This window comes from Schistocerca cancellata, chromosome 4 (genome assembly GCF_023864275.1).
Source record: "Schistocerca cancellata isolate TAMUIC-IGC-003103 chromosome 4, iqSchCanc2.1, whole genome shotgun sequence".
NCBI lineage: Eukaryota > Metazoa > Arthropoda > Insecta > Orthoptera > Acrididae > Schistocerca > Schistocerca cancellata.
In genome coordinates this window covers 505,156,471-505,182,333 of record NC_064629.1, presented here as the reverse complement: position 1 = coordinate 505,182,333, position 25,863 = coordinate 505,156,471, and the positions used below count along the sequence as shown (strand labels likewise).

Here is a 25,863-nt window from a genome sequence, read left to right as displayed (position 1 = left end):
TCCAAATAGTCCTGGACGTTTTCTGTGAGATTAAGATCGGGTGATTAAGCGGGGCAGTCGAGGTGCAGTAGGATGCCTGAGTGTACGTCGAAACAGGAACGTATGAGTGCAGCCCTGTGAACACTATTGTTGTCATTTTGGAAGACGGGAATGTCCACAGCAGACTCATTATGAAGACGAAGAAGAAATGGCATCACTCGGTCACCAAGAATATTATTGTAACATAACACGGATTCAGTGATCATAAGGCCGTTATAGCAGAGGCTGTAAATAGAAATGAAAAGAAACGTAGGAAAATATTACTGTTTAGCAAGTATCAAACAGATTTCAGATTAACTGAGTGGTCAACATGAAATATTCACCTCTGAGACTGAAAATGTTCAGAATAAATGGACAAAGTTTACGAGCATTGTCAATAAACCTTAGGCAGGTATGTGGCGAGCGAAGTTGTGAGGTATGAGAAAGACCCATCGTGGTTTAACAGCCGTGTTAGGAAGCTGTTCTGAAAGCAAACTAGGCTTCATTGTCGATTTATACGTAACCAAAGCCTCACAGACGAACTAAACTCGAATGAAGCTAAGCTTCCCTTCCGTGAAACGTTTCAACGAATTCGGAAGTCAAATTCTATCTATCTATCTGACAGAAAATCCTCTGTAGCTTTAGCCTCATGTTAAATTAGCAAACAGATCAAAAACATCTGTCCAGACATTCTGTGTCCATAAAGTGTCAACAATGGCACTGAAATGGAGGACGACGGAGAGAAGACGAAATACTAAATTTCTTTTTCCAAAGTAGTTTCACTGAGAAAGCTGTACTGTGGTTCCCCCTTAAAATAGTTGAACGACGTCAAAACGCAAGGTCTCTAATTGATGGCGGTATAGGAAATCACCTGAAATAGTTTAACAGAAGAAAAGCGAATGAACCTCATGGGAAACCTACACGATTGTACGTAGGGTATGTGAAACAACTTGCTCCTTTTCTAGCGCTAATGCTCCTTAGTGAAGCATTGCCAGTGACTGGAAAAATGCGCAGGTCATTCCCGCTTTTTGAAAGCCTACGTCGCAGACGTCAGTCTGCCGCCCCGAGGGAGGGGGTTCAGTGGTTAACACAATGGGCTCGCATCCCGGAGGATGACACATTGCATTCGAGTCTGACTATCCTGATTTAGAGTTTCCGTGATTGCTCTCAATCACTCCAGGCGAATGCCGAGATGATTCCTTTGAAAAGGGCACGGCCGATTTCCTTCCCCATCCTTGAACAATATCATAATGTTGAGTTCTACTAAAAAATCTAAAATTTTATGTTCAAATATTATATGTTATTTTCATATGCACCAATTCATTTTCGACGCTGTACCTAAATAACAGACTAAAAGAAAATAAGAAATAAAGAAATAGTCCTAAACACTTTGCCAGAGGAATTCATGAGCAAGCAGGGCCGTTATCTTTAATGCCGTGCCTCGCGAGACTAATGACTAGAACATAACAGCAACTGGCTTGATGTTTCGCTGTCGTTGGATTTATAGCGCTCTGGTGGGTATCTGCAACGAACGTGTCACATGTTTGCGGCGTCGTTCTCGCGTCGCCAGAGTATTGAATCTCTTCGACAGGAGGATGGTCTTTGACCTGCTGTAAAAGAAGATAAGTAGCGACACTAAACATATACCAAAATAATCGAGGGAGGAATTCCTTGTGTTTCAAACAAGGAAGTTCAGAGGTACAGTTTTAACTTTTGTCACAACGTGCAAATTTTGACGGATAATCGTAAGCCAACGGAAACTTAGACGCACATACAAAGGGGCACATGTGCCGTGACGTATTTCAGCAGCGAATCTAAAGCTAGACTGGACAGTTTTTCTGTGATTTGCACAATACAGCACTACTTGCGAATTATTACTGCTCGACTTTTCTAACGGTAATGGTTATCATTTTGCAATCAAGTACACAAAATTTGTAATTTGTCAGAGGCACATGACACATGATCTTACCACTCTTAAAGGTGCGTTGTTTTGCTCAAGTCGCTGAAGACGTTTGGACGAAATATATCCCAAGTCTTTCCTCAGAACGCGGGTACAGCCACTAAGACCACGACTGCAAAAATTTATCATCCAGATCGCTGAAGTCAAATCATACCGGAGAAAACAAAAACAACAACAATTATTTAGTCCTTTTGCTAGATATAGTGTGCACAGAAACAAAAGGAAAACGTCGACAACGCTTGGGACTACAAACCGATCATTTTTCATGAGGGAACACATGTCCAAAAATACATAGTTTAGGATCTGCGGATCATCGACGTTTGAGAATGGTGGTGTCCAAGATTCTTCTGATTATACTTGGTATCTGAATTAGCCCGCCCATGAACCATGGACCTTGCCGCTGGTGGGGAGGCTTGCGTGCCTCAACGATACAGATAGCCGTACCGTAGGTGCAACCACAATGGAGGGGTATCTGTTGAGAGGCCAGACAAACGTGTGGTTCCTGAAGAGGGGCAGCAGCCTTTTCAGTAGTTGCAGGAGCAACAGTCTGGATGATTGACTGATCTGGCCCTGTAACACTAACCAAAACGGCCTTGCTGTTTTGGTACTGCGAACGGCTGAAAGCAAGGGGAAACTACAGCCGTAATTTTTTTCCGAGGGCATGCAGCTTTACTGTATGATTAAATGATGATGGCGTCCTCTTGGGTAAAATATTCGAGAGGTAAAATAGTCCCCCATTAGGATCTCCGGGCGGGGACTACTCAAGAGGACATCGTTATCAGGAGAAAGAAAACTGGCGTTCTACGGACCGAAGCGTGGAATGTTAGATCTCTTAATCGGGCAGGTAGGTTAGAAAATTTAAAAACGGAAATGGATAGGTTAAACTTAGGTATAGTGGGAATTAGTGAAGTTCGGTGGCAGGAGGAACAAGACTTTTGGTCAGGTGAGTACAGGGTTATAAATACAAAATCAAATAGGGGTAATGCAGGAGTAGGTTTAATAATGAATAAAAAAGTAGGAGTGTGGGTAAGCTACTACAAACAGCATAGTGAACGCATTATTGTGGCCAAGATAGACACGAAGCCCACGCCTACTACAGTAGTACAAGTTTATAGGCCAACTAGCTCTGCAGATGATGAAGAAATTGATGAAATGTATGACGAGATAAAAGAAATTATTCAGGTAGTGAAGGGAGACGAAAACTTAATAGTCATGGGTGACTGGAATTCGGCAGTAGGAAAAGGAAGAGAAGGAAACGTAGCAGGTGAATACGGACTGGTGCTAAGAAATGAAAGAGGAAGCCACCTGGTAGAATTTTGCACAGAGCATAACTTAATTATAGCTAACACTTGGTTAAAAAATCATGAAAGAAGGTTGTATACATGGAAGAACCCTGGAGATACTAAAAGGTTTCAGATAGATTATATAATGGTAAGACAGAGATCTAGGAACCAGATTTTAAATTCTAAGACATTTCCAGGGGCAGATGTGGACTCTGACCACAATCTATTGGTTATGAACTGCAGATTAAAACTGAAGAAACTGCAAAAAGGTGGGAATTTAAGGAGATGGGACCTGGATAAACTGAAAGAACCAGAGGTTGTACAGAGTTTCACGTAGAGCATAAGGGAACAATTGACAGGAATGGGGGAAAGAAATACAGTACAAGAAGAATGAGTAGCTTTGAGGAATGAAATAGTGAAGGCAGCAGAGGATCAAGTAGGTAAAAAGACGAGGGCTAGTAGAAATCCTTGGGTAACAGAAGAGATACTGAATTTAATTGATGAAAGGAGAAAATACAAAAATGCAGCAAGTGAAGCAGGCAAAAAGGAATATAAACGTCTCAAAAATGAGATCGACAGGAAGCGCAGAATGGCTAAGCAGGGATGGCTAGAGGGCAAATGTAAGGATGTAGAGGCTTATCACATGAGGGGTAAGATAGATACTGCCTACAGGAAAATTAAAGAGAGCTTTGGAGAAAAAGAACCACTTGCGTTAATATCAAGAGCTCAGATGGAAACCCAGTTCTAATCAAAGAAGGGAAAGCAGAAAGGTGGAAGGAGTATATAGAGAGCCTATACAGGGGCCGGCCGGAGTGGCCGAGCGGTTAAAGGCGCTACAGTCTGGAACCGCACGACCGCAACGGTCGCAGGTTCGAATCCTGCCTCGGGCATGGATGTGTGTGATGTCCTTAGGTTAGTTAGGTTTAAGTAGTTCTGAGTTCTAGGGGACTTATGACCACAGCAGTTGAGTCCCTTAGTGCTCAGAGCCATTTGAACCATTTGTCTACACAGGGGCGATGTTCTTGAGGACAATATTATGGAAATAGAAGAGGAGGTAGATGAAGATGAAATGGGAGATATGATACTGCGTGAAGAGTTTGACAGAGCACTGAAAGACCTAAGTCAAAACAAGGCCCCGGGAGTAGACAACATTCCATTAGAACTACTGACAGGCTTGGGAGAGCCAGTCCTGACAAAACTCTACCATCCGGTGAGCAAGATGTATGAGACAGGCGAAATTCCCTCAGACTTCAAGAAGAATATAATAATGCCAATCCCAAAGAAAGCAGGTGTTGACAGATGTGAAAATTACCGAACTATCAGTTTAATAAGGCACAGCTGCAAAATACTAACGCGAATTCTTTACAGCCGAATGGAAAAACTGGTAGAAGCCGACCTCGGGGAAGATCAGTTTGGATTCCGTAGAAATGTTGGAACACGTGAAGCAATACTGACCCTACGACTTATCTTAGAAGAAAGATAAAGGAAAGGCAAACATACGTTTCTAGCATTTGTAGACTTCGAGAAAGCTTTTGACAATGTTGACTGGAATACTTTCTTTCAAATTCTGAAGGTGGCAGGGGTAAAATACAGGGTGCGAAAGGCTATTTACAATTTGTACAGAAAGCAGATGGCAGTTATAAGAGTCGAGGGACATGAAAGGGAAGCAGTGGTTGGGAAGGGAGTGAGACAGGTTTGTAGCCTCTCCCCGATGCTATTCAATCTGTATATTGAGCAAGCAGTAAAGGAAACGAAAGAAAAGTTCGGAGTAGGTATTAAAATCCAGTGGCGTAGAGTGAGGGGAGACTTTGAGACTTAGTCTCCCCCGTATTCGTGCTGAAAAAAGATGCAATAGTAATTCAAAACAAAAATATAAACAACTTTCTACTAAGAGCACTAAATGTGCGAAGACATCGCCGCACCCTGAGTATTGGTATGTCTGCCTGCTTGAGACTCGACTGCACTGTCTGTGCCTCCCTTCCCTTACCTGGCTGTGTGCGCTTGAGCGTTCTCGGCTCCCTTCCACTTCCCCTCTTCCACGTAGGCCGGTGCGCTGCAGTTGCTAGCAGATATCGAGACTAGTCTCTGCCGCTTCTATGCTGGCTTTTAACACGTAAGTGAACAGTCGCGCGGTTTGTGTTCATAGTCATTCTAGTTTGATTTTAGTGCATATTTTCGTTGTGTCGCCAACATGAGTGAGCCAGCAACTGAACACCTTATAGAATTTTTATTAAAAACTCCTTTTTCTACATTAACGAACGAAAATAGTGGGAACTGAAGGCCGAACGACCTACTTCTATACTCAGTGTAGTTTTAAGTGAAGTCAAACAAAAACGCACTTTTCAGACAGCCTGGTACGAAAAGTATGCTAGGCTGACTGCGAATGCTGTTAATAACAGATTGTATTGTTATATATGTCTTCTGTTTGATGGTGAAAAGGAATGATGCAATGAGGACATTTGTACAATAAATAACTTTGACAGGAAAGCACAAAAGCATCAGATATCAAAACGTCACCTGCAGAACAAAGAATCATTTCAGTTTTTGGCAAATCTGAATTGAGCACGCCCTTTCTGAAGCCGCTCGTCTGACAGCAATATAATACAACAAACAAGTTGCATCCAGCAGAAGAGTATTGGCTCGTCTTATTCACGCAACTGTATGTCTTTGTTAACAAGAACTAGTCTTTCGCGGCCATCGAGAAGACGAATCCTCCAGCAACAAAGGTAACTATCTGGAATTGTTGGATTTACCAGCTCAAGGAGAGCAGTTAATCCGAGACCATCTGTCATCATCTTCAATTTTTAAAGGAACTTCTCCAGATATACAGAATGATGTAATAGAAATGATAACTCTGGCAGTTAACGAGAAAATAAAATCTGAAATTCAGAACTGCAATTTCATTTCGATTCAGGCCGATGAAACATTAGACGCGTCATGTAAGAGTCAAATGAGTATAATATTTAGGTACTGTATTGCAGACAAAATTGAGGAAAGATTCGTTGGATTTTACGATATTTGTGGAGATAAAACTGCTGAAGGTTTGTCAAACATTATTCACGCAGTATTGGAAGAATGGAATGTGGAAGGAAAAGTGGTTAGTCAAACATATGAAGGCGCTTCAGTAACGCTTCAGTAACGGCGAGCATAGAAAGAGGATTACAACAATTGGTGAAGCAGTTCTGTCACTATGTGCTGTTTATTCATTGTTACGCACACCAACTGAATTTGGTACTGTTACATGCCTCCAAAATCATACGACAAGTACGCATGTTAGTAAATGATCTTACTGCATTCCATTCGTTTTTTTAGCAAATCATCAAAACGAACTATATTGCTGACCGAGAAAGGATTTAAACTGACACATGCAAGCAACACTCGCTGGTACTTTCGTTCCAGGGCAGTTTCAAAAACATCTAGTCATTTCTCAGGGTTATATAGTGTTTTTAATTATATATTTCATGATACAGACTCTCAGTGGGATCCAGAATCTTTGAGCTGTGCTGTGGGAATGTAACAACGGATGGATGATCCTACGTTTGTCTACTTCCTTTGCTTCTACCGACGGTGCTTTGTTTATGTTGATCATCTCTTTAGTGTTCTTCAGTCAAAATCTGCCAGTATAACTGCTTGCTACGACGGAATAAGAAATGTTTTGAGAAACTTACAACAGTTAAGAACGGAAACATTCGTTGATGAATGCATTAAATACAGCTTGTGTTTGAATGGCAACTTATCATTCTGTGACAGTCAAAAGACATCTCTCAGGGCATTAACTTAGGAGATATTGGATTTGCAAATTGTTCAGATGGAAATAAGGTTTCAAGACTTTCCCCAAATTCAGTATGTTGAACCTTTGAACGAAAAGTATTTCCCGAACTATCAAAAAGAATTCCCAAAGTTGAAACTACTTCAATTATTAGAACAGTACCCTTTTTCAAACAAGAACAACTTGAAAATGAACTGTTAAAGCCCGCATCTCGTGGTCGTGCGGTAGCGTTCTCGCTTCCCACGCCCGGGTTCCCGGGTTCGATTCTCGGCGGGGTTAGGGATTTTCTCTGCCTCGTGATGGCTGGGTGTTGTGTGATGTCCTTAGGTTAGTTAGGTTTAAGTAGTTCTAGGGGACTTACGACCACAGCAGTTGAGTCCCATAGTACTCAGAGCCATTTGAACCATTTTGAACTGTTTAACATAAATGCTGATGAGGAAAAACACTAAACTATAAGAATCCTCTTAAAGTACATTGTCAACAATGATTTAGACTCCGTTTATAAAGAAACAACGAAGTTCCTGCGTTTGGTTTTGACCCTACCCACAACTACAGCAAGCAGTGAACGAAGCGGTCTCTTGAACGAGTGAAGAATTATTTAAGAAATTCAATGTCCAACATCTGGCTGTCGTGTTTGAGCACGTTAGCAACAGAAAAGACACTACTTGGAGATCTATCCAGTGATCAGATCTTTGTAGACCGAGTTATAGACTTATTCGTGGAAAGGAAAGACAGGCGCATTGCACTTGTGTAAAAGAAAATATAAGTGCTTCTTCTCTTGCTGCTGGAGTTCTACAAATTTGTCATCGTTTCTTGAACAAGTTAGTTATTATTACTATTAGTGGCGGTGGTAGTTGTAATATAAGAGGATATAAAATGTAGACTGGCAATGGCAAGGAAAGCATTTCTGAAGAAGAGAAATTTCTTACCATCGAGTATTGATTTAAGTGTCAGGAAGTCGTTTCTGAAAGTATTTGTATGGAGTGTAGCCTTGTATGGAAGTGAAACATGGACGATAAATAGTTGAGACAAGTAGCAGTAGTAGTAGTAGTAGTGGCTGTTGTTGTTTTATTTGATGCATTTTGTTTCATTTGTTTAAATTATTGTTTATTGTACTATTTTGTCTTCATATAATAACTACAGTCTCCCCAACCTTTACAACCACGCTATGCCACTGTTAAAATCCATGGAGAAGAAATAAAAACTTTGAGGTTCGCCGATGACATTGTAATTCTGTCAGAGACAGCAAAGGACTTGGAAGAGCAGTTGAACGGAATGGACAGTGTCTTGAAAGGAGGGTATAAGATGAACATCAACAAAAGCAAAACGAGGATATGGAATGTAGTCGAATTAAGTCGGGTGATGCTGCGGGAATTAGATTAGGAAATGAGACACTTAAATTACTAAAGGAGTTTTGCTATTTAGGGAGCAAAATAACTGATGGTGGTCGAAGTAGAGAGGATATAAAATGTAGACTGGCAATGGCAAGGAAAGCATTTCTGAAGAAGAGAAATTTCTTACCATCGAGTATTGATTTAAGTGTCAGGAAGTCGTTTCTGAAAGTATTTGTATGGAGTGTAGCCTTGTATGGAAGTGAAACATGGACGATAAATAGTTGAGACAAGAAGTGAATAGAAACTTTTGAAATGTGGTGCTACAGAAGAATGCTGAAGATTAGATGGGTAGATCACATAACTAATGAGGAGGTACTGAATAGAATTGGGGAAAAGAGGAGTTTGTAGCACAACTTGACAAGAAGAAGGGATCGGTTGGTAGGACATGTTCTGAGGCATCAAGGGATCACCAATTTTGTATTGGAGGACACCGTGGAGGATAAAAATCATAGAGGGAGGCCAAGCGATGAATACACTAAGCAGATTCAGAAGGATGTAGGCTGCAGTAGCTTCTGGGAGATGAAGAAGCTTGCACAGGATAGAGTAGCATGGAGAGCTGCATCAAACCAGTCTCAGGACTGAAGACCACAAGAACAGCAACAACATCTGAATTAGCTATACAAACCATTAGCCATCAGTGTAAGATGGAGTCACAGACCGGCCGTAGAGCGTTCCCGTACGTGCGCTGAATCTTTTCGCAGTCTTTTGCTCTCATTATAATTGTGTAACTGTGTTGTGTACCAGTGCAGTGATGTCCTAGACGCATTCTGACGGGCACCAGTATCGAAATGGCTAATACATTGTTTGTATATGCCAAGCCGCGCAGCGGTGGAGCTGCTGCAGATTGTATGTGGAAAGATCTCAAAACAGAAATATTCCTCACAATTTGGTGTTTGAAGCAGTTGTTGAAAGAGGACTAAAAGAGATCAAAAAGTTACAAGAGGGTACTGTGTTTTCTGCCTGGGTTGTTTCCAAAAAGTTATAATGTACATACAGCAAAGTGCGTTTTCTGTATTAGATTTTATTGTACATACTATAGTACTGTGTCGTATTGAGATACTTTCTAAATACCGTAACAAATTTTCCACATTTAAGTATAATATTATTTCTCAAAAACGGATGCCGAATGTCCACCCTAAGTTCGGACAGTTGCCGTTGAAGAGGACGTTTCCAAACACTTCATAAGAACCATCTACCAGCATCTCCCAGTGTACCCACTTCATATTAACATTTAGAGTGTTGTCTATAACCAACAGCTGCATTCATACCATTTACAGAATGTCCAGGCAACAGTAGTGAGGAACTACATAATTATGACAAGTACATTTTGTGAAGTGGTATTTACGTCACTGCATACTCCAGCTATAAATCAAGACTTGAGGGCTGTTCAGTGACTAATGCACGCTCGCTCGAGACCACGTTATGAACTCGCACAACACTGATTTGGGCTGCCGAACATGGTCAAAAGTAACCACCACAGGTTCATTGTTAGCATATGGGCTGGAATAATCTGTGATCCTTTCATTGTGCCGTATCTAATGTTAACAAGAGTAAGAGGACCGAGCTACCTCAGTTTACTCAGAGTTGTTCTTCCTGTTTCACTGGATGAATGCCAGTGTGGGTTTGTCAGGTAACTTGGTAGCAAAAATACTATGGTACAATTGGCGCGATGTGAATGTGCGGAGACATCTGGACGTCACATACCCACATGTTAGGATTAGTGGAGGGGAAGCTCTTCTACGACCATCCCGGCCACCAAGTATTACACCTTTTCATTATTTTCTGTGAGGTAGCATGAAGTCTATGGTGTATGCTATTGCTGTAAAACTACAGGAGGATTTTATCAAACAAATCCACGTAGCGACGGAATAGTGCGCATAGCTGGACTTATTTCACTAAGTGCGTCAGTCTCTATAAAACGGATCTTCAGTCTGAAATCGAGATACAATCTAAATTTTGATCCCTTTTTGTACTTTACTGCGTTATATGAAGCTCTTGTTGAGTTTCCGAATGAAATGTTGAACGCACACCCATCGCTATGTACCAAACATTCTCAGACACTATCAATTTCAAAATGCTGCCAACAAGTAACACGAAGAAATGAAGTTTTCTGTACGAATTTATCACGTTCATACTTTGTTCCAGCCAAACGAATATCACTTCTGGATCTCCTTGTTGAGGTAGCGGAGCAAACGGGAGAACTAACAGACCTCGATATTAGGGAAGAAGTGGACACCTTCATGTTTGAGGTCAGTATATAACAATAGGGTGTCTAATTTACTCAAGAAAGTGTGAATCATGCGGTTCCATTAAAAAAAAGTAGCTTAATGTTAGCATATAAGGTTAAAATTGATTATATGACTGCAGGGACATGATACCACGGCAGCGTCCCTCACCTGGACTATCTTCTTAATTGGATTGCATCCTCATGTACAGGTAAGTAAAAATACGTTGCTTCACGAAACTTCTTAATTCAATAAATAAAAATACAGTTCTCATCTAAAAATTCATAGGAAGGAGGATACATTATTCTAAATATATTTCGCTGTAGCTTTAGGTGTTATTTGCAACGCTGTTCGGTGTGAAAATAACTGTATCAAAATATTTTTCTTCACTTTTTTCGCATTTTAGCCACACATGAAAGCTATTTGTTACAAGAAATACGCATTTGTTCTTTGCCAACTGGTATGACACCTTCAAAGATAGTAACAATCCCGCGAAAACTGTACTCGATTCCACTATATGCTCAATGCAATCTGTTCAATAAGGAAACTGGTTTCCTAATTTCACTGCTGGGCAGCATTAGTTTAAATTCCTATATGAGAGGCGGGAAATAGGCCGGACTCGCCGACGGAGACAACAACCACTTTCATCCTTAGACTTACGTCAGCAACAACTTTTGGTAAGTAGCGCGCAATGGGTGAAATGTGTAAAAAAATTCTATTTAAAGGCTTATCTCTACTGTCAAACCCAGAGGTGTTTGTTAACCTGACCATGCTTGCCTGTTAGCCAGGCAGACAAGCTGCTGCACGTTTTCAGCAGAACGGGCAGGCTGCTTTGCTGCCATTGAAGCCAAGCTATGCCCAAACAAAGCACGCTACGGGAGTCTTGCTTGCCTGCCCGTCTTCCCGCTGTGCTACGCAACGTAGTAGTCTATTCTGTACGCTTTGGTTCAAATGGCTCTGAGCATTATGGGACTTAACATCTGAAGTCATCAGTCCCGTAGAACTTAGAACTATTTAAACCTAACTAACCTAAGGACATCACACACATCCATATTCGAGGCAGGATTCGAACCTGCGACCGTAGCAGTCGCGCGGTTCCGGACTGAAGCGCCTAGAACCGCTCGGCCAACGAGGTCGGCTCTGTACGCTTTCATTGTAGTGTTATGTGTAGGGTTTGGTAGCTGATAAAAATACACGAATGTCACAAGATGAGACTCAATGAAATTTGTATTCGTTCTAGGTCATTACAGGCCAGCAAATGGAACATTTTATTTGTCCTTTTTTTTCTTTTTCGGCGAATTTCGGGCTTATTTATTTCGATATGAACGGTTTTCTCTGCAACTTCATCCTTTTTCCAACCATCATAAAGTCACCTCTCATATATTTTTTCTGTAGTAATGAGAACCTTTTCTGAAATTTGAGATTCTTTGCACGTAAGAGCCTGAAATTTATATTATGCTGCAACGCCAACCATAGTATGGTTTTGGAGACTAGTTTCTGTAATTTTAGTGTATTCCAGCCAAATATGATGCCTGTTACACTAATTTTAAATATTTTCTTCCAGGGTTTATGTTGCAGAATGGCTGAATTCATTCTAAGCAACGGAAATATTTCATTTTGAATCATCCAAATGCTTTTTAGCGCGCATAAAGTTCGTTTTTCTTAATATGTTAGTCTAAAAAGTACATGTCTGAAAGAAAAAGTTTTTCTTTCATACTAAGCTTTCTTCGCAATACGCTGCATACTACCAGAATGTGGTTTTTAATTTCCACTGCGCCATATTTTTTGTTTCTATTACAGTCAACGTTTACCCTAAATTTAAAAAGCCTATATACTGCTAAATGGTCTCAAGTCCTTATTGCACACACTTTCACACAAGTATCAGCTACTAAGAGTTTGTCCTCCTTCAAAATATTTATAGAGTGACGAAACTGCTGGTAAAATTTACAGACAAGTCGTAAAATAGTCGAGGCTGGCGAATGAGGGTTTAGCAACTTCTTACACTACTTGCATTGCGAGGCACCAACCGATTTATTTGAAGCTGCCTCGCAACCATACGACAACTTTCCCCTGTTTAATGACTGGTATATATTCCTCAATTCTTAATTTATCATGAATTTCCTTTAAGTGTAGTTTGTTCATTTTGCTGCTTCCATCGTTATGATAAATGAGCTGCAACAAAACTTGCGTAAACATATACCTGGCGCGTCAAGTTGGATTGACAGCGCAACCCAACCCGTTTCAGGTGCAGCATGCTGAGCAGGTCTCGTCAAGCTTGCCAAGCTAGCGGAAACCCAAGCCGGTCTACTTTAACCGCTGTGCTTTAGTAACATGTACTCTTGCGTCAAGTTTGAGTTGCTTTAATGGTTGCGGCAGAGATAGGGACAGGCAGGCTGGAAGGATAATTCGTACACATCTCGTTAAACCTGAATAGGAATGCACCACCTAGTGTTACTAACCCATATTTTCAAGTGAGTTTCACACATCAGAAATGTGATTAATATGTAAATGGTTGAATTCACTTTACAGTATAATGTTAAACTCGCACCTTGTGGGATGAAAACCGCAAACAGCTGTATGTAAAATCTTTTATTTGGGGCCACAAACGGTTTCGTAGCTTAGAGTCACATCTTCCAATGATTATATAAATTACGTCATATGATACCCAAATGTGAGTATGGATAGAAGTCCCAGCATTCAGTGTCCAGATAATAGTAATCCTCCAAGTGAGCGTACAGACAAATTGCTCAAAATGGTTCAAATGGCTTTGAGCACTATGGGACTTAACTTCTGAGGTCATGAGTCCCCTAGAACTTAGAAGTACTTAAACCTAACTAACCTAAGCACTTCACACACATCCATGCCCGAGGCAGGCTTCGAACCTGCGACCGTAGCGGTCTCGCGGTTCCAGAATGGAGATCCTAGAACCGCTCGGCCACCCCTGCCGGCAGACAAATTGTAAATAGCCTGAATGATTCCATCAACATTCCCCGAAAATTGAGCCGGATCAATAATTCAGGATCGAGATCTCTTTGCACCATATGATCACCAGCTCAGAGGGTGTTGACGGCAACATGTTAGTACTAACATGTTGCTGGATGTCATATGGTGCGGCTAAATCTTGTTCCTGAATTTTGTTTCCGGCTCGATTTTTGGGGAATGTTGATGGCAACATTTAGCCCATTTACAATTTGACATTACGATCACTTGGCGAATTAATATAGTTTGTACAGTGAATGATGGGTCTTCCATCCATCCCGACATTTGGTTATCATATAATTTATATATCCACCTGAAGGTGTGGCTCTAAGCTACGTAACCGTTTGTTTTCCTTATAAAATATCTTACATACAACTGGTTGCGGTTTTCATTCCACAAGGAATATATTCACAGCTGCGATTGCACTCAACACAAAGTTGTTTGTAAAATTCGCAATGTCATATACAGGGTGAACAGTAATAAAACCGACAAACAGCAGGGACGGATTCCTAACTGGAACTGGAAGAAAGAAGTTCCTATGAACATGTGTCTCGAAATGGAGGGTTGCGTGCAACGATAGCAAATCGTCCCGGAACGCAGTATAGAGCTTCGTCGCATCCACGTCACAATAGATGGGCAAGTGCTCTCTGGGATGCAGTACACGCGTTCACATGTCGTATCGTAGATTGCCGCACTCTTTCGCACGTTCCGGCCTCTCTCCGAATTGCGTCACTGGCATCGTGACACGCTGTTGAAGGATCTGCACGTCAGGAGCTGGTTCAGCATGCGCAACGCTTTCCAGATGCCCCCAGAGGTAAAAGTCCAGGGGGTTTAAGTCCGGAGATATAGCAGGCCATGCTACGCGGCCTCCGTGTCCTATCCAACATCCGGGGAAGAAGTTGTTGAGGTGTCGGCGAACTGTAATGCGGAAGTGGGGTGGTGGTCCGTCATGCAGGAACCACATAACTTACCGTATTGCTAAAGGCGCGGTCTAAAGCAACCGAAGCAGTGTGTTCCGCAGCAAATCCAGGTGACTCCCTGTCCACACATTGATTCTGAGCCGATGCTGATGAGATGCCTCAACATTCCTCGAGGATTTTCTGTAGCCCCTAGATGACGATTATGCCGATTGATGATGCCAGTTCCGGTGAAGGTTGCTTCGTCGGTACAGAGGACTGATGACAAAAATTCTACAACTGTTGCAAAAACGGAACCGCGCGACTGCTACGGTCGCAGGTTCGAATCCTGCCTCGGGCGTGGATGTGTGTGGTGTCCTTAGGTTAGTTAGGTTTAAGTAGTTCTAAGTTCTATGGGACTGATGACCTCAGCAGTTAAGTCCCATAGTGCTCAGAGCCATTTTTTTGTTGCAAAAACCATCGACAAAATCTTTCCCGTCGAGGGAAATTCGCTGCTGATAATCTCTGCACTCGTTGCAGGTGATAGGGATAGTAGCGGTTGTCATGTAGGATACACATAATCGTACTTTGTCTTACACCATGTTGGCGGATCGCTTTCCTAGAGCTTGTTCTAGGACTCGACTTAATATTCTGTAGAACCCGGTCCTCCAAATCTGGTGTACGCACAGTCCTCTATCTCTCTCCACGTTCGTCTGTCTGGAAGGACCCATGATCACACAAAGAGCTGATCACACAAAGAGCTTGAAATGTTGTGTGATGCGGCTGGTGTCTGTGAATGTGTTTTAATATAGTCGTGCTGCCTCTCGACCGTTTCCATCCGCCAGGTCGTACTCAAACACCATCTCCGCTTGTTCCCGACGTGAATACCAGACAGTTCTGCTACTTACAGTGCACTGCGTCAATTACACAGCCTACAACACAGAAAGAACACACAGAACGTTGTCAGAGGAACTTTCATTCGTCAGCGCTATCTACCATCGCAACGATGCATTTCCTGACACATGTTTATAACTTACAGTTATAAATCATATGTCAAATGGAAGAGGAACTAAAACAGTTTTACCAAGAACCTTATAAATGTTCAATGCGAGCACCATTTGTCACACGGCACACATCAAGTCTATAGCCGAGTTCTTCCCAAACATTGATTGGGCTTGCTTTGCATGGCCTCCACGTTCACCCGACCTAACACCATGCGATTTTTTCCTTTGGGGCTTCATCAGGGATCGTGTGTACGTGCCTCCGCTATCAGAAGACCTCCCTGAATTAAGAAACCGGATTGAAGTAGCTGTTGCTACAATCACTGAAGAGACACTTATCAACGTTTGGGAAGAACTCGGCTATAAACTTTACGTGTGCCGTGTGACAGATGGTGCCCACATTGAACATTTATAAGGTTCTTGGTAAAACTGTTTGAGTTGCTCTCTCAATTGATATATCATTTGTAGCTGTAAGTTTAATATAATAAATATTATAAAGCGTTAAAACCCCGAAATTCATTTACAAAGACCCTGTATAATGCTTGCCATGGCAGGTGCTTATGTGGCATCCTTTTGATGTGATCATATAATTTTTGAAGGTAGTGCCTAGTCTTTCCCGTCGTCGCCATTTTTACGTCTATTTGCTGTCTTATGTCTTCACTTCACACTCTGTATCTTAATGTTAACTCAAGAAGTGATCTCAGGGACCTCATCTCAGCTGGTTCAACTCTTTGTTCTTATCCTTTTCTTACAATCCAGTTTTCACTATTATGGATAGCTTAGCCATCACGTTGTGCAATCTTAGTGTTATCGGCTTTTTCTTAGTTCTGCCAAGAACTCTTCTTATACAGTCATTTATAGCGTTACATTTCTGTGTACTTTGAACCCTATCCGAAGTAGTTTTGTACACTGATATACTTGTCTGGAGATATTTAAACGAAGTTAACTGTTCTATTGCTTTCCATTGCCATTACTTTTGTTTTATTCACAGTTATAACAATTCGATAAGTTTGTAAAACGTATTTCAATTTAACCACATTCTCTTGTACAGCGCTTACACTGCCTGCTTGGAGAACCTAGTCGTCTACAAATAAAATAGTGTTAGTAAATTTGTTCGTTCCCAGGTCAATTCTCTCGGCGATTTTAGAATTTCATTCTTCTAAAACTTTGTTGATATATTAGGTGGTTGTAATTAAAATGAAACTACTCACTGAGGTCCGATCTGGGACCGAGGGAGGTGGCGCAGTGATTAGCACAATGGACTCGCATTCGTCAGGACTACAGTTCAAATCCGCGTACGACCATTCTGATTTAGGTTTCCCGTGATTGTCCCAAATTGCTTCAGGCAAATGCCTAGATGATCCCTTTGAAAGGGCACGGCCGATTACCTTCCCCAACCTTCCCTAATCCGAGCTTATGCTCTGTCTCTAATGATCTCTCCTCCTTCTCCTCCTCCTCATCCTCCTCCACCGGTGAGGGCTGTAACTATCACATGGCAGCGAAACTTGGTAGAAATGTTAATCCGTTAATGCAGAACCGATTTATTCCGAAAAAAAAAATAGTTCAAGTTTTGTCCACCAGGTGCATATCTGCCGCTGTACACTGTTTGTATGATGGTATGACATCCATGCTACGATTTCAGAAGGCATAACATGAGTGAACAGTATGGGTATCGAGAAGAGACGGTTCAATCCCGCGTCCGGCCATCCTGATTTAGGTTTTCCGTGATTTCCCTAAATCGCTCCAGGCAAATGCCGGGATGGTTCCTTTCAAAGGGCACGGCCGACTTCCTTCCCCGTCCTTCCCTAATGCGATGAGACCGATGACCTCGCTGTCTGGTCTCCTTCCCCAAAACAACCAACAATCGAGAAGAGAGACTGGGTGCTGTTAGTGAAACTGTTTTATGTGAACGGCAGCAGTTACAGTGCTGCATCGAGGGAGTCCCGTTGTTATTAAATGGTTTAAAGATGATGATGGTGAAATTTGAAAACAGGGGTGAACTTGGTTGGCGCCTAGAAGAGGAAGGCGTCCGATCCCAAGTTACTGATGGGGTTGCAGAGGTCGCTATTGTTGTAACTGATCACGCAGCACATACCCTGGGTGGTATCTCATGCGGTGTCACGAGTATTATCTATCCCATGGTCAACAGTACAGTTTAGTCTGAACTGGTACCTGTACAAAATCCAGACGGTGAAACAACTGAAATCTCAACTGCGGCAACGTTCTGAATTGGCTCTTCGAATTCTGGCATGGAAGGATGTTGGTGACATGTGGTTGGGCAATATTCTATGGAGTGACGAGGCACATTTTGCGCTACAGAGTGCAGAACTGTCGAATCTGGGGTACTGTTAGACAACGTGTTGTGCACGAAGAGCTGTTGACCTCGCCGTATGTGACTGTGTGGTGTGGATTCAGCAAGCAATTTTATACTCGGTCCGTTCTTCTTTGAAGAGAATACACCCAGACGGCCCGTCAGCCGCATCATGACGTCTTCACGTTACCGATACCTCCTTGTACAGCATGTGATTCCTGCTTTGAAAGAGTGCAAGCGCGTGGAAACCGCTGTTTTCATGCAAGATAGGGCAACACCCCATTTCGCTGGCCCAGTGAAAGATCTGCTTAAAGCAATCTTCCACTAACGTGTTATCTGCAGATGCATGGCTTGCAAGATCATCTGATCTGAATCTGAGGTAACTTCTGGCTCTGGGACCGTCTAAAAAAAAAAAAAGCGTTTACCAGGGACACGTTCGGTCTCTACCCGATCTGAAAGCCAGTACATAGGAACACGATGCTCAGATTCCACCAGAAGTGCTGTGAGCTACTGTAGATCTCGTCATTTTACGGATGCAGCATCTTGTCGACGTCTCTGATGGTCATATTGGACGAATATTCTTAGTGGCAGTTAATAATAAAATCAACATTGTACCTTTGACTTTAGATGCTCAAGTCCCGTTCTTAATCCATTACAAACGGAAATATTTCTATACGTCATTCCAGCATTCACAGCGCCTGATTTGCACCGGGTAGCCAAAACAGGAACTAATATTTTTACAGCTGAAGAGCCAAAGAAACCTGTACACCTGCGTCATATCGTGTAGGGCCCCTGCGAGCACGCAGAACTGCTGCAACTTGACGTGCTTTGTACTCGCTAATGTGTGAAGTAGTGTTGGAGGGAACATACACCATGAATCCTGCAGGGCTGTCCATAAATCAGTAAGAGTACGTGAGGGCGGAGATCTCGTCTGAGCACGTTTCAAGGCATCCCAGATATGCTCAACAATGTTCGTGTCTGGGGAGTCTGGTGGTCAGCGGAATCGTTTAAACTTAGAAGAGTGTTAATGGAGCCACTCTGTATCAATTCTGGACGTGTGGGGTGTCGCATTGTCCTGCTGGAATTGCTCAATTACGCATTGGGATTGCACATGAATGGATGCTGGTATCAGACAGGATGCTTACGTACGTGTCACCTGTCTGAGTCGTATGTAGACGTATCAGGACTCCCATATCACTCCTACTGCGCACTCCCCACATCATTACAGAGCCTCCACCAGCTAGGACATGCAGGGTCCATGGATTCATGATGTTGTCTCCATACCTGTATACGTCAATCCGCTCGATACAATTTGAAACGAGACTCGTCCGACCAGGCAACATGTTTCCAGTCATCAGTGTCGGTGTTAACGGGCCCAGGCGAGGTTGGTTGGTTGGTTTGGGGAAGGAGACCAGACAGCGTGGTCATCGATCTCATCGGATTAGGGAAGGATGGGGAAGGAAGTCGGCCGTGCCCTTTCAGAGGAACCATCCCGGCATTGGCCTGGAGCGATTTAGGGAAATCACGGAAAACCTAAATCAGGATGGCCGGACGCGGGATTGAACCGTCGTCCTCCCGAATGCGAGTCCAGTGTCTAACCACTGCGCCATCTCGCTCGGTTGGCCCAGGCGTGGCGTAAAGCTTTGTGTCGTGCAGTCATCAGGGGTACACGAGGGGGCCTTCGGCTCCGAAAGCCCATATCGATGATGTTTCGTTGAATGGCTCGAACGCTGACGCTTGTTGATGTCCCAGTACTGAAATATGCAGCAATTTGCAGAACGGTTGCTTTACTGTCACGTTGAACGATTCTTCTCGGTCGTCGTTGGTAAGCGATGTGGGAGATTAGATGTTTCACTGGGTTCCTGATATTCACAGTACACTAGTGAAATTGTCGTACGGGAAAATCCCCATTCCATCGCTACCTCGGAGATGTTGTGTCCCATCGCTTGTGCGCCGACTATAACACCACGTTCAAACTCATTTAAATCTTGATAACTTGCCACTGTAACGGCAGTAACCGATATAACAAGTGCGCCAGACACTCGTTGCCTAATATAGGAGCTGCCGACCGCAGCGCCGTATTCTGCTTGTTTACGTATCTCTGTATTTGAACACTCATGCCTATACCAGTTTCTTTAGTGCTTCAGCATAATTATACGTATGGTTTCACTATAATATGTCCCTATTGTAAATTGCTCTAAGGATAACCTGTCCTCTGGGATACATCATGAACGAAGATCATCGGGAGATTCAAATTAACTTGTCCTGTTTTGTCTCTAGTACAATAATATTTTATCTTTGTTTTCAGGAAAAGATAGAAGAAGAGTTAGAGGAGATCTTCGGAGAGTCTGACCGTGAGGTAAAGATGGAGGATCTTAATGCAATGAAATATCTGGAACAAGTTATCAAGGAAAGCCTTCGTCTTTATCCTAGTGTTCCCCAATTCGGTAGGAAACTTGATGTGGACCACGAAATACGTACGTACTTGAACAACAATACTGGTATTCCACTGATTATAGATTTACATTAATTCACGGGTACTGAAAGAAAAGACAGCGACAGAAACGAGTATTGAATACGGAGAGTTACATCTACCCAGTACATCACTTACATTTAATGAACTTTTTATCCGATTCTAGCCAAATTCTACGCACCTTTGCTTTTTTTTCCAATTCTACACTTGAAAACTAAATCGCTATTTCCAGTAACATGGCTCATGCACATAATCGTTGACTATGTTGCTTGTTAGCTTTAGTTTGAAACCTTCAGAAACAAAGCAATCCAAATAAAACAAGAAATGTGAAAAGTATTCCTTTCACAATGAAGAAATTTCCACTTCATTGCAAGAAAGCCGTAAACGTATTATAATAAGAGAAATAATTTAATAAAAAGGTAATAGTTATCAACTACTAAAACAATAAGAGTCTAATAAGTCTGATGTAACAGTCTTTGCATTCGACGTCATCGTTATATTCATTATTTTCTTCCACATGTTCCATCTAGTGTTAGGCTTCCATCGTATTATAGTTTCATAATTCTCTCTGTCCCTTGCGTGGTTCTCAGCACTTCTCTTTTTCTATCTTCATTAAAAAGATGTTAGTAGGAGGGCTGAGTGCATACGAGGACGGTTTGTGTTGTTGCTAGATTTCCCTCTCCCCCTACCTCCTCCGCTTTGACATCATCTATCAGTTTTGCATTGTTGCTATATTTCTTCCCCACTCCTTTCCCTTTCATATGGCGTCACAGTGAAGTTAGGCCAATTGTACTGTTACAAAACGGCGGAAAATTCGAAATAGCCCAGTTGTGGTAAGTGGCGGATATAGTCCAATTGGCCTAAGCATAAAATCCAAGAAGGTAGACCTGAGGACAACCTCTATAATGTCAGAATCCAAGATGGAGATCTGAGAATGCAGACCTAGGCATATGAGGACAGCCTCTACGACATCAGAATCATAGATGGCGATCCTGGGCGTATGAGGACAGCCTCTATAACGTCATAATCCGAGATGGTAGATATGGACCTACAGGATAGTCTGCATAGTTGCGAGTTTAGTTGTTCTAAGAACAGAATCCAAGATTGCATGCCTGAGGAATGCATTCATAGTTCCAACGCCGCATGTTATAACATCGAAGAAGGTCACTTGTAAAAATCCAAGAAGGCCACTGGATTTTCCCTTATGTCATACTGGAACTAGGCCGCTTGTCATAAGTATAAAATCCAACAGCTCAGTTTAAAATAATGGTAACCCAGTTGTCATAATTTTAAACAATGTTCGCCACACCTCTGACATCAAAGTTCACTGACACAGCTTGCATGTTTAAACAATTTATGCCTATCCCAGCTGTAAGTTCAACCTATGCGCTGTTGAAACATTTATGGTGTGTGTAGAAGTTATGATGGGAACCACTACACTTTTTTATTTACGTAAATGCCGCAGCAGGAGAGACTGTTACGTGCTGCCTTCACAGCCCCTATGCCACCCCTGCTGCCACTCACAGTGTCAGTCAGCATACTGTTCGGGCCTCTGCCATAGCACCACGCTGTCTAGGGTCGAGCTGGGTGTCAACACACACCGCCAGGGTAGACACAATGCATCAACAGTTTGACACTTTGTACAGCGCAGTGCCACATCTGTGTGGCATCAAACGGGCTGCGTCAACACAGTGCCACCGTACCTCAGTTGTCCCCACATTACTGTAGGTACCTAAGCTGCTCTCACGTAGCCACAGACCGCAGGCAGCGCCTCCCAAGTTTTCAATCCAAGAGCCTCCGCATCCTAAATTAAAAATTGTGGGAAATTAAAGACCTAAGATGGTGAAACTAGTGCAGATGTCCTCCACTTCCGTGCCACACTCTGCACTCTCCCTGCAGACCGCTGACACCAAGTATCAAGTTTCGAATCCCAAAGTCCTCTTACCGTAAGTTAAAAATTGTGTGAAAATAGCCGGCCGGAATGGCCGAGCGGTTCTAGGCGCTTCAGTCTGGAACCGCGCGATCGCTACGGTCGCAGGTTCGAATCCTGCCTCGGGCATGGATGTGTGTGCTGTCCATAGGTTACTTAGGTTTAAGTAGTTCTAAGTTCTAGGGGACTGATGATCTCAGATGTTAAGTCCCATAGTGCTCAGAGCCATTTGAACCATTTTTTTGTGTGAAAATAAAAAATCCAATATCGTAGTTCCGATTAACACTAATAGTATATTCTTTGTGATGGTACTACAGTCACCCCCACCGCCCCTGTGATATCACAGCCCATATGACATAAGTTGAAATTGCATGACAATTTCAAATTACAAGAAGAACCCCCTTATGCTTTAGAACATATTCTCACCATTTCACCCAACAGTTAACCATTATTAGGCATCTTCCCATGACATTTCTGCATTTGAAGTAGGAGTCTACGTCACACATGAGGGAAGATTTTCTGACAAGGTCGCGAGTAAATTTTTGAGATTCTAAGAAAAATAAGCATAGGCTACAGGGAAAGGTTGGAATAAACACCCTGTAGAAGAACCTATATGGAATCATAAGAATGTAAGTATAGGAAAGAAGTGTTCCAATTGAAAATGGGTAAGACAAGGATGCAGTACGACTACCCTATATCTGAACCTGTATATCGGAGAAATAAATGCTACTGTCACATTCCAGGCACTTGTTCCATCAGAACACCAACTTTAACGTCAGTCAGTTCCATTTTATATGATATAGTCACAGGATTTTTAGATGCTCTCTTGCCAGTTTTACGCAGTGTTAGTTACTCTTGGTATCACATTGTCATTCCTGTGTAGGAGAAATGGTATTTCTGCTAGCATCCCGTCTTCCACGTAGATGCCCTTGGGGAACTTATCATGTAGATAACTGTTAAATGGACCACATAAATTTGCTTTTTTAATATCATAGACAATTCCTTCTCTAATTTTTGATGACAGTCCACTTTAGAAAATGTTTTAACCTCCATAATATCGTCACAAAACATATGCACATTTACATTTTGCTAAGCAACACACAGTTTAAGCGTCACTTATGCTGTTAATGTCAGTAACAAGACTGCCCATGTTCTCCATCAACAAACACAAATCAAACCGTTTATTAGTTCGTCTCATCTTCACTCAAGAAGTTGAATGATGTTAAACACTTTAGGGCAGGATATAGTGGTACTTTGGACTACCACACAGTTAAAGCTGTCTCTGAATTAGGCAGACAGAAATAATGTGACTGCTCAAAAATTTAAGTGTGTATGGATGAAGTTCTCTGTTGGACAGAGACTGCCCCCTGAGAGTACTGCTCTTATATGTGTTTAGTGTGACACGTTATCTGACACACTATGTGTATTATACAGTGTATGGCACGATAGTTCGAATGTTTTACGTGGACTATAGGGCACGCGGCATGGTACCTGAGCGCAATGCGCAGACTACCTGGGATGGTATGACATTCTATCCTACAGACATGATGTATGCTTCACCCACAATGCTTAAATTTAGAGCAGACACACACATTCTTGCAGTGAGTGCAGGCTGGCTTTTCTGCTGCAATGTGGTACGGGAAATCACTTAGAAAAGACTGGAATAACAAAAGGGTCTAGCACACAGCCTTGAGGTACTCTGTAATTAAACTTTGTGTGTCATGAAAAGAAATCTCCATTATTGCGACATATTTCTACCTTGTGTTGCCCCCCAAAAAGATGCAACTTATACCAGATATAGTGAACTCTATGAATAACATTTTGTATGACTAGCTATGGCAAGGAAAGCGTTTCTAAAGAAAAGAAATTTGTTATCATCGATTATAGATTTAAGTGTCAGGAAGTCCTTTCCGAAATCATTCGTATGAAGTGTAGCTGTGCAAGGAAGTGAAACACGGACGATAAATAGTTCAGACAAGAAGAGAATAGAAGCTTTAGAAACGTGGTGCTACAGAAGAATGCTGGAGATTAGATGGGTAGATCACGTAACTAATGAGGAGATACTGAAAAGAATTGGGGAAATGAGGAATTTGTGGCACAATTTGACCAGAAGAAGGATCGGTTGGTAGGACGCGTTGTGAGGCATCAAGGGATCACCAGGTTGATATTTGAGGGAAGCATGGAGGGTAAAAATCATAGACGGAGACCAAGAGATGAATACACTAAGCAGATTGAGAAGGATGTAGGTTGCAGTAGTTACTCGGAGATGAAAAGGCTTGAAAAGGATAGAGTAGCGTGGAGAGCTGCATCAAACCAGTCTCCGGACTAAAGACCATAACAACAAACAACAACATGACTGATTAAGAAGCAGATCATGATTGATCATATCAAAGGCTTTGCATAGGTCTAGAAACAGCTGACAGTTTTACTCATATTCGTCTAAGCCGTTCAGGACTTTGTGTCTCTTTTCTGATATATGTCTTGTACGTTCTGATGAACAGCAGCAACTCTGAAATAGATGCTGGGTGAATGGGGTGGTAGTCAGATGTTCAATAATGCTGCATTGGCTGAACAGCCGACATGCAGGTGAGGTGGGCACTACTGTTTACCACGATAGTGCCGGGAGCACCCTCAGTTGCAAAGGTTGCCATAGGGACACTCAGATGGTAGCATCTACAGTTGTTGTAGACATCCATGCCACGTAAAGGAAATTCTAGAGTGCATCTACTACCAGCAACTGCATTGCTGCCTAAAATGATCTGGCAAAATCCACATGCACACACTTCAAAGGGTTTTCAATCATTGGCCATGGGGAGAATCAGTGAGCTGGGAACACCTGATTTTTTGAGAGACAAAGTGTCAGCGTTCGCAGGTTGGGCAGTGGAACGATAACACATTTAATAATTGTAATTGCTTACAAATAGTGCCCACCACAGCAGTTGCAGCGCCGTTTTATCTGGGAGTTTGTTATGAGGACCAAAAAGTGAAATCAGCGACTAACACTCCATTAGCGGATGGAATTTTCTGCCGTACTGGGATATAAGAAACTTTTTGTACTAAATTATTGCTAACGACCTCTTTCTGTTCTAAGAACAGTTCGTCTGTGCTACTGTTAATGTTTTAGGCACAAACACGTTTGTATGTTCGTGCCATCAGAAAGCTTGGACAGCGCAACACCAGTATCATATTGAGACGAGCCAGTAGCTGAAGTTAGTCACATACCTGGTGATAAGGTTTCCCGGAAGGGGATAAATTTAACACTTTTCTTTAGTTTATTCAAAATTTACACCCTTTTTTCATAGTCTGGTTAAAGTTTATATAATTTGAGACGCTTTAGCTATAAATTTATGAAAATAGTTTACTTTTCCCAAAAAAGATTGAAGCTCTTCTAGGTACAGATAATTGAATTACAGCTTTCTTGTCGTTTAACACAAGCATAAGACGTCTCTCGCTCAAAAAGTGACCTAGATACTTAACCCTGGACTCACAAAGTACTGCATTTCTTGAGCCAGCAATGCAAACCATTGTTCTGTAAGCAGCTAAACTTCATGTGAACAGCCTCCATGTACTGCTTCCATGTGGCTCCTTTACAATAATGTCAACCAGGTAGTGTCCACAGTTAGA

At 42.2% G+C, this 25,863-nt stretch overlaps 1 protein-coding gene across 1 annotated transcript in view; it reads left to right on the top strand.

Annotated features, from left to right (window-relative positions):
* LOC126184708 (cytochrome P450 4c3-like) overlaps positions 1-25,863 on the top strand; it is a 151,890-nt gene that overhangs the window by 115,271 nt on the left and 10,756 nt on the right. Inside the window, exons 8-10 of the mRNA XM_049927228.1 lie at positions 10,570-10,673; positions 10,792-10,860; positions 20,145-20,313. Of these exons, the coding sequence (XP_049783185.1) occupies positions 10,570-10,673; positions 10,792-10,860; positions 20,145-20,313 (342 nt within the window). The remainder of the gene's footprint in view (positions 1-10,569; positions 10,674-10,791; positions 10,861-20,144; positions 20,314-25,863) is intronic.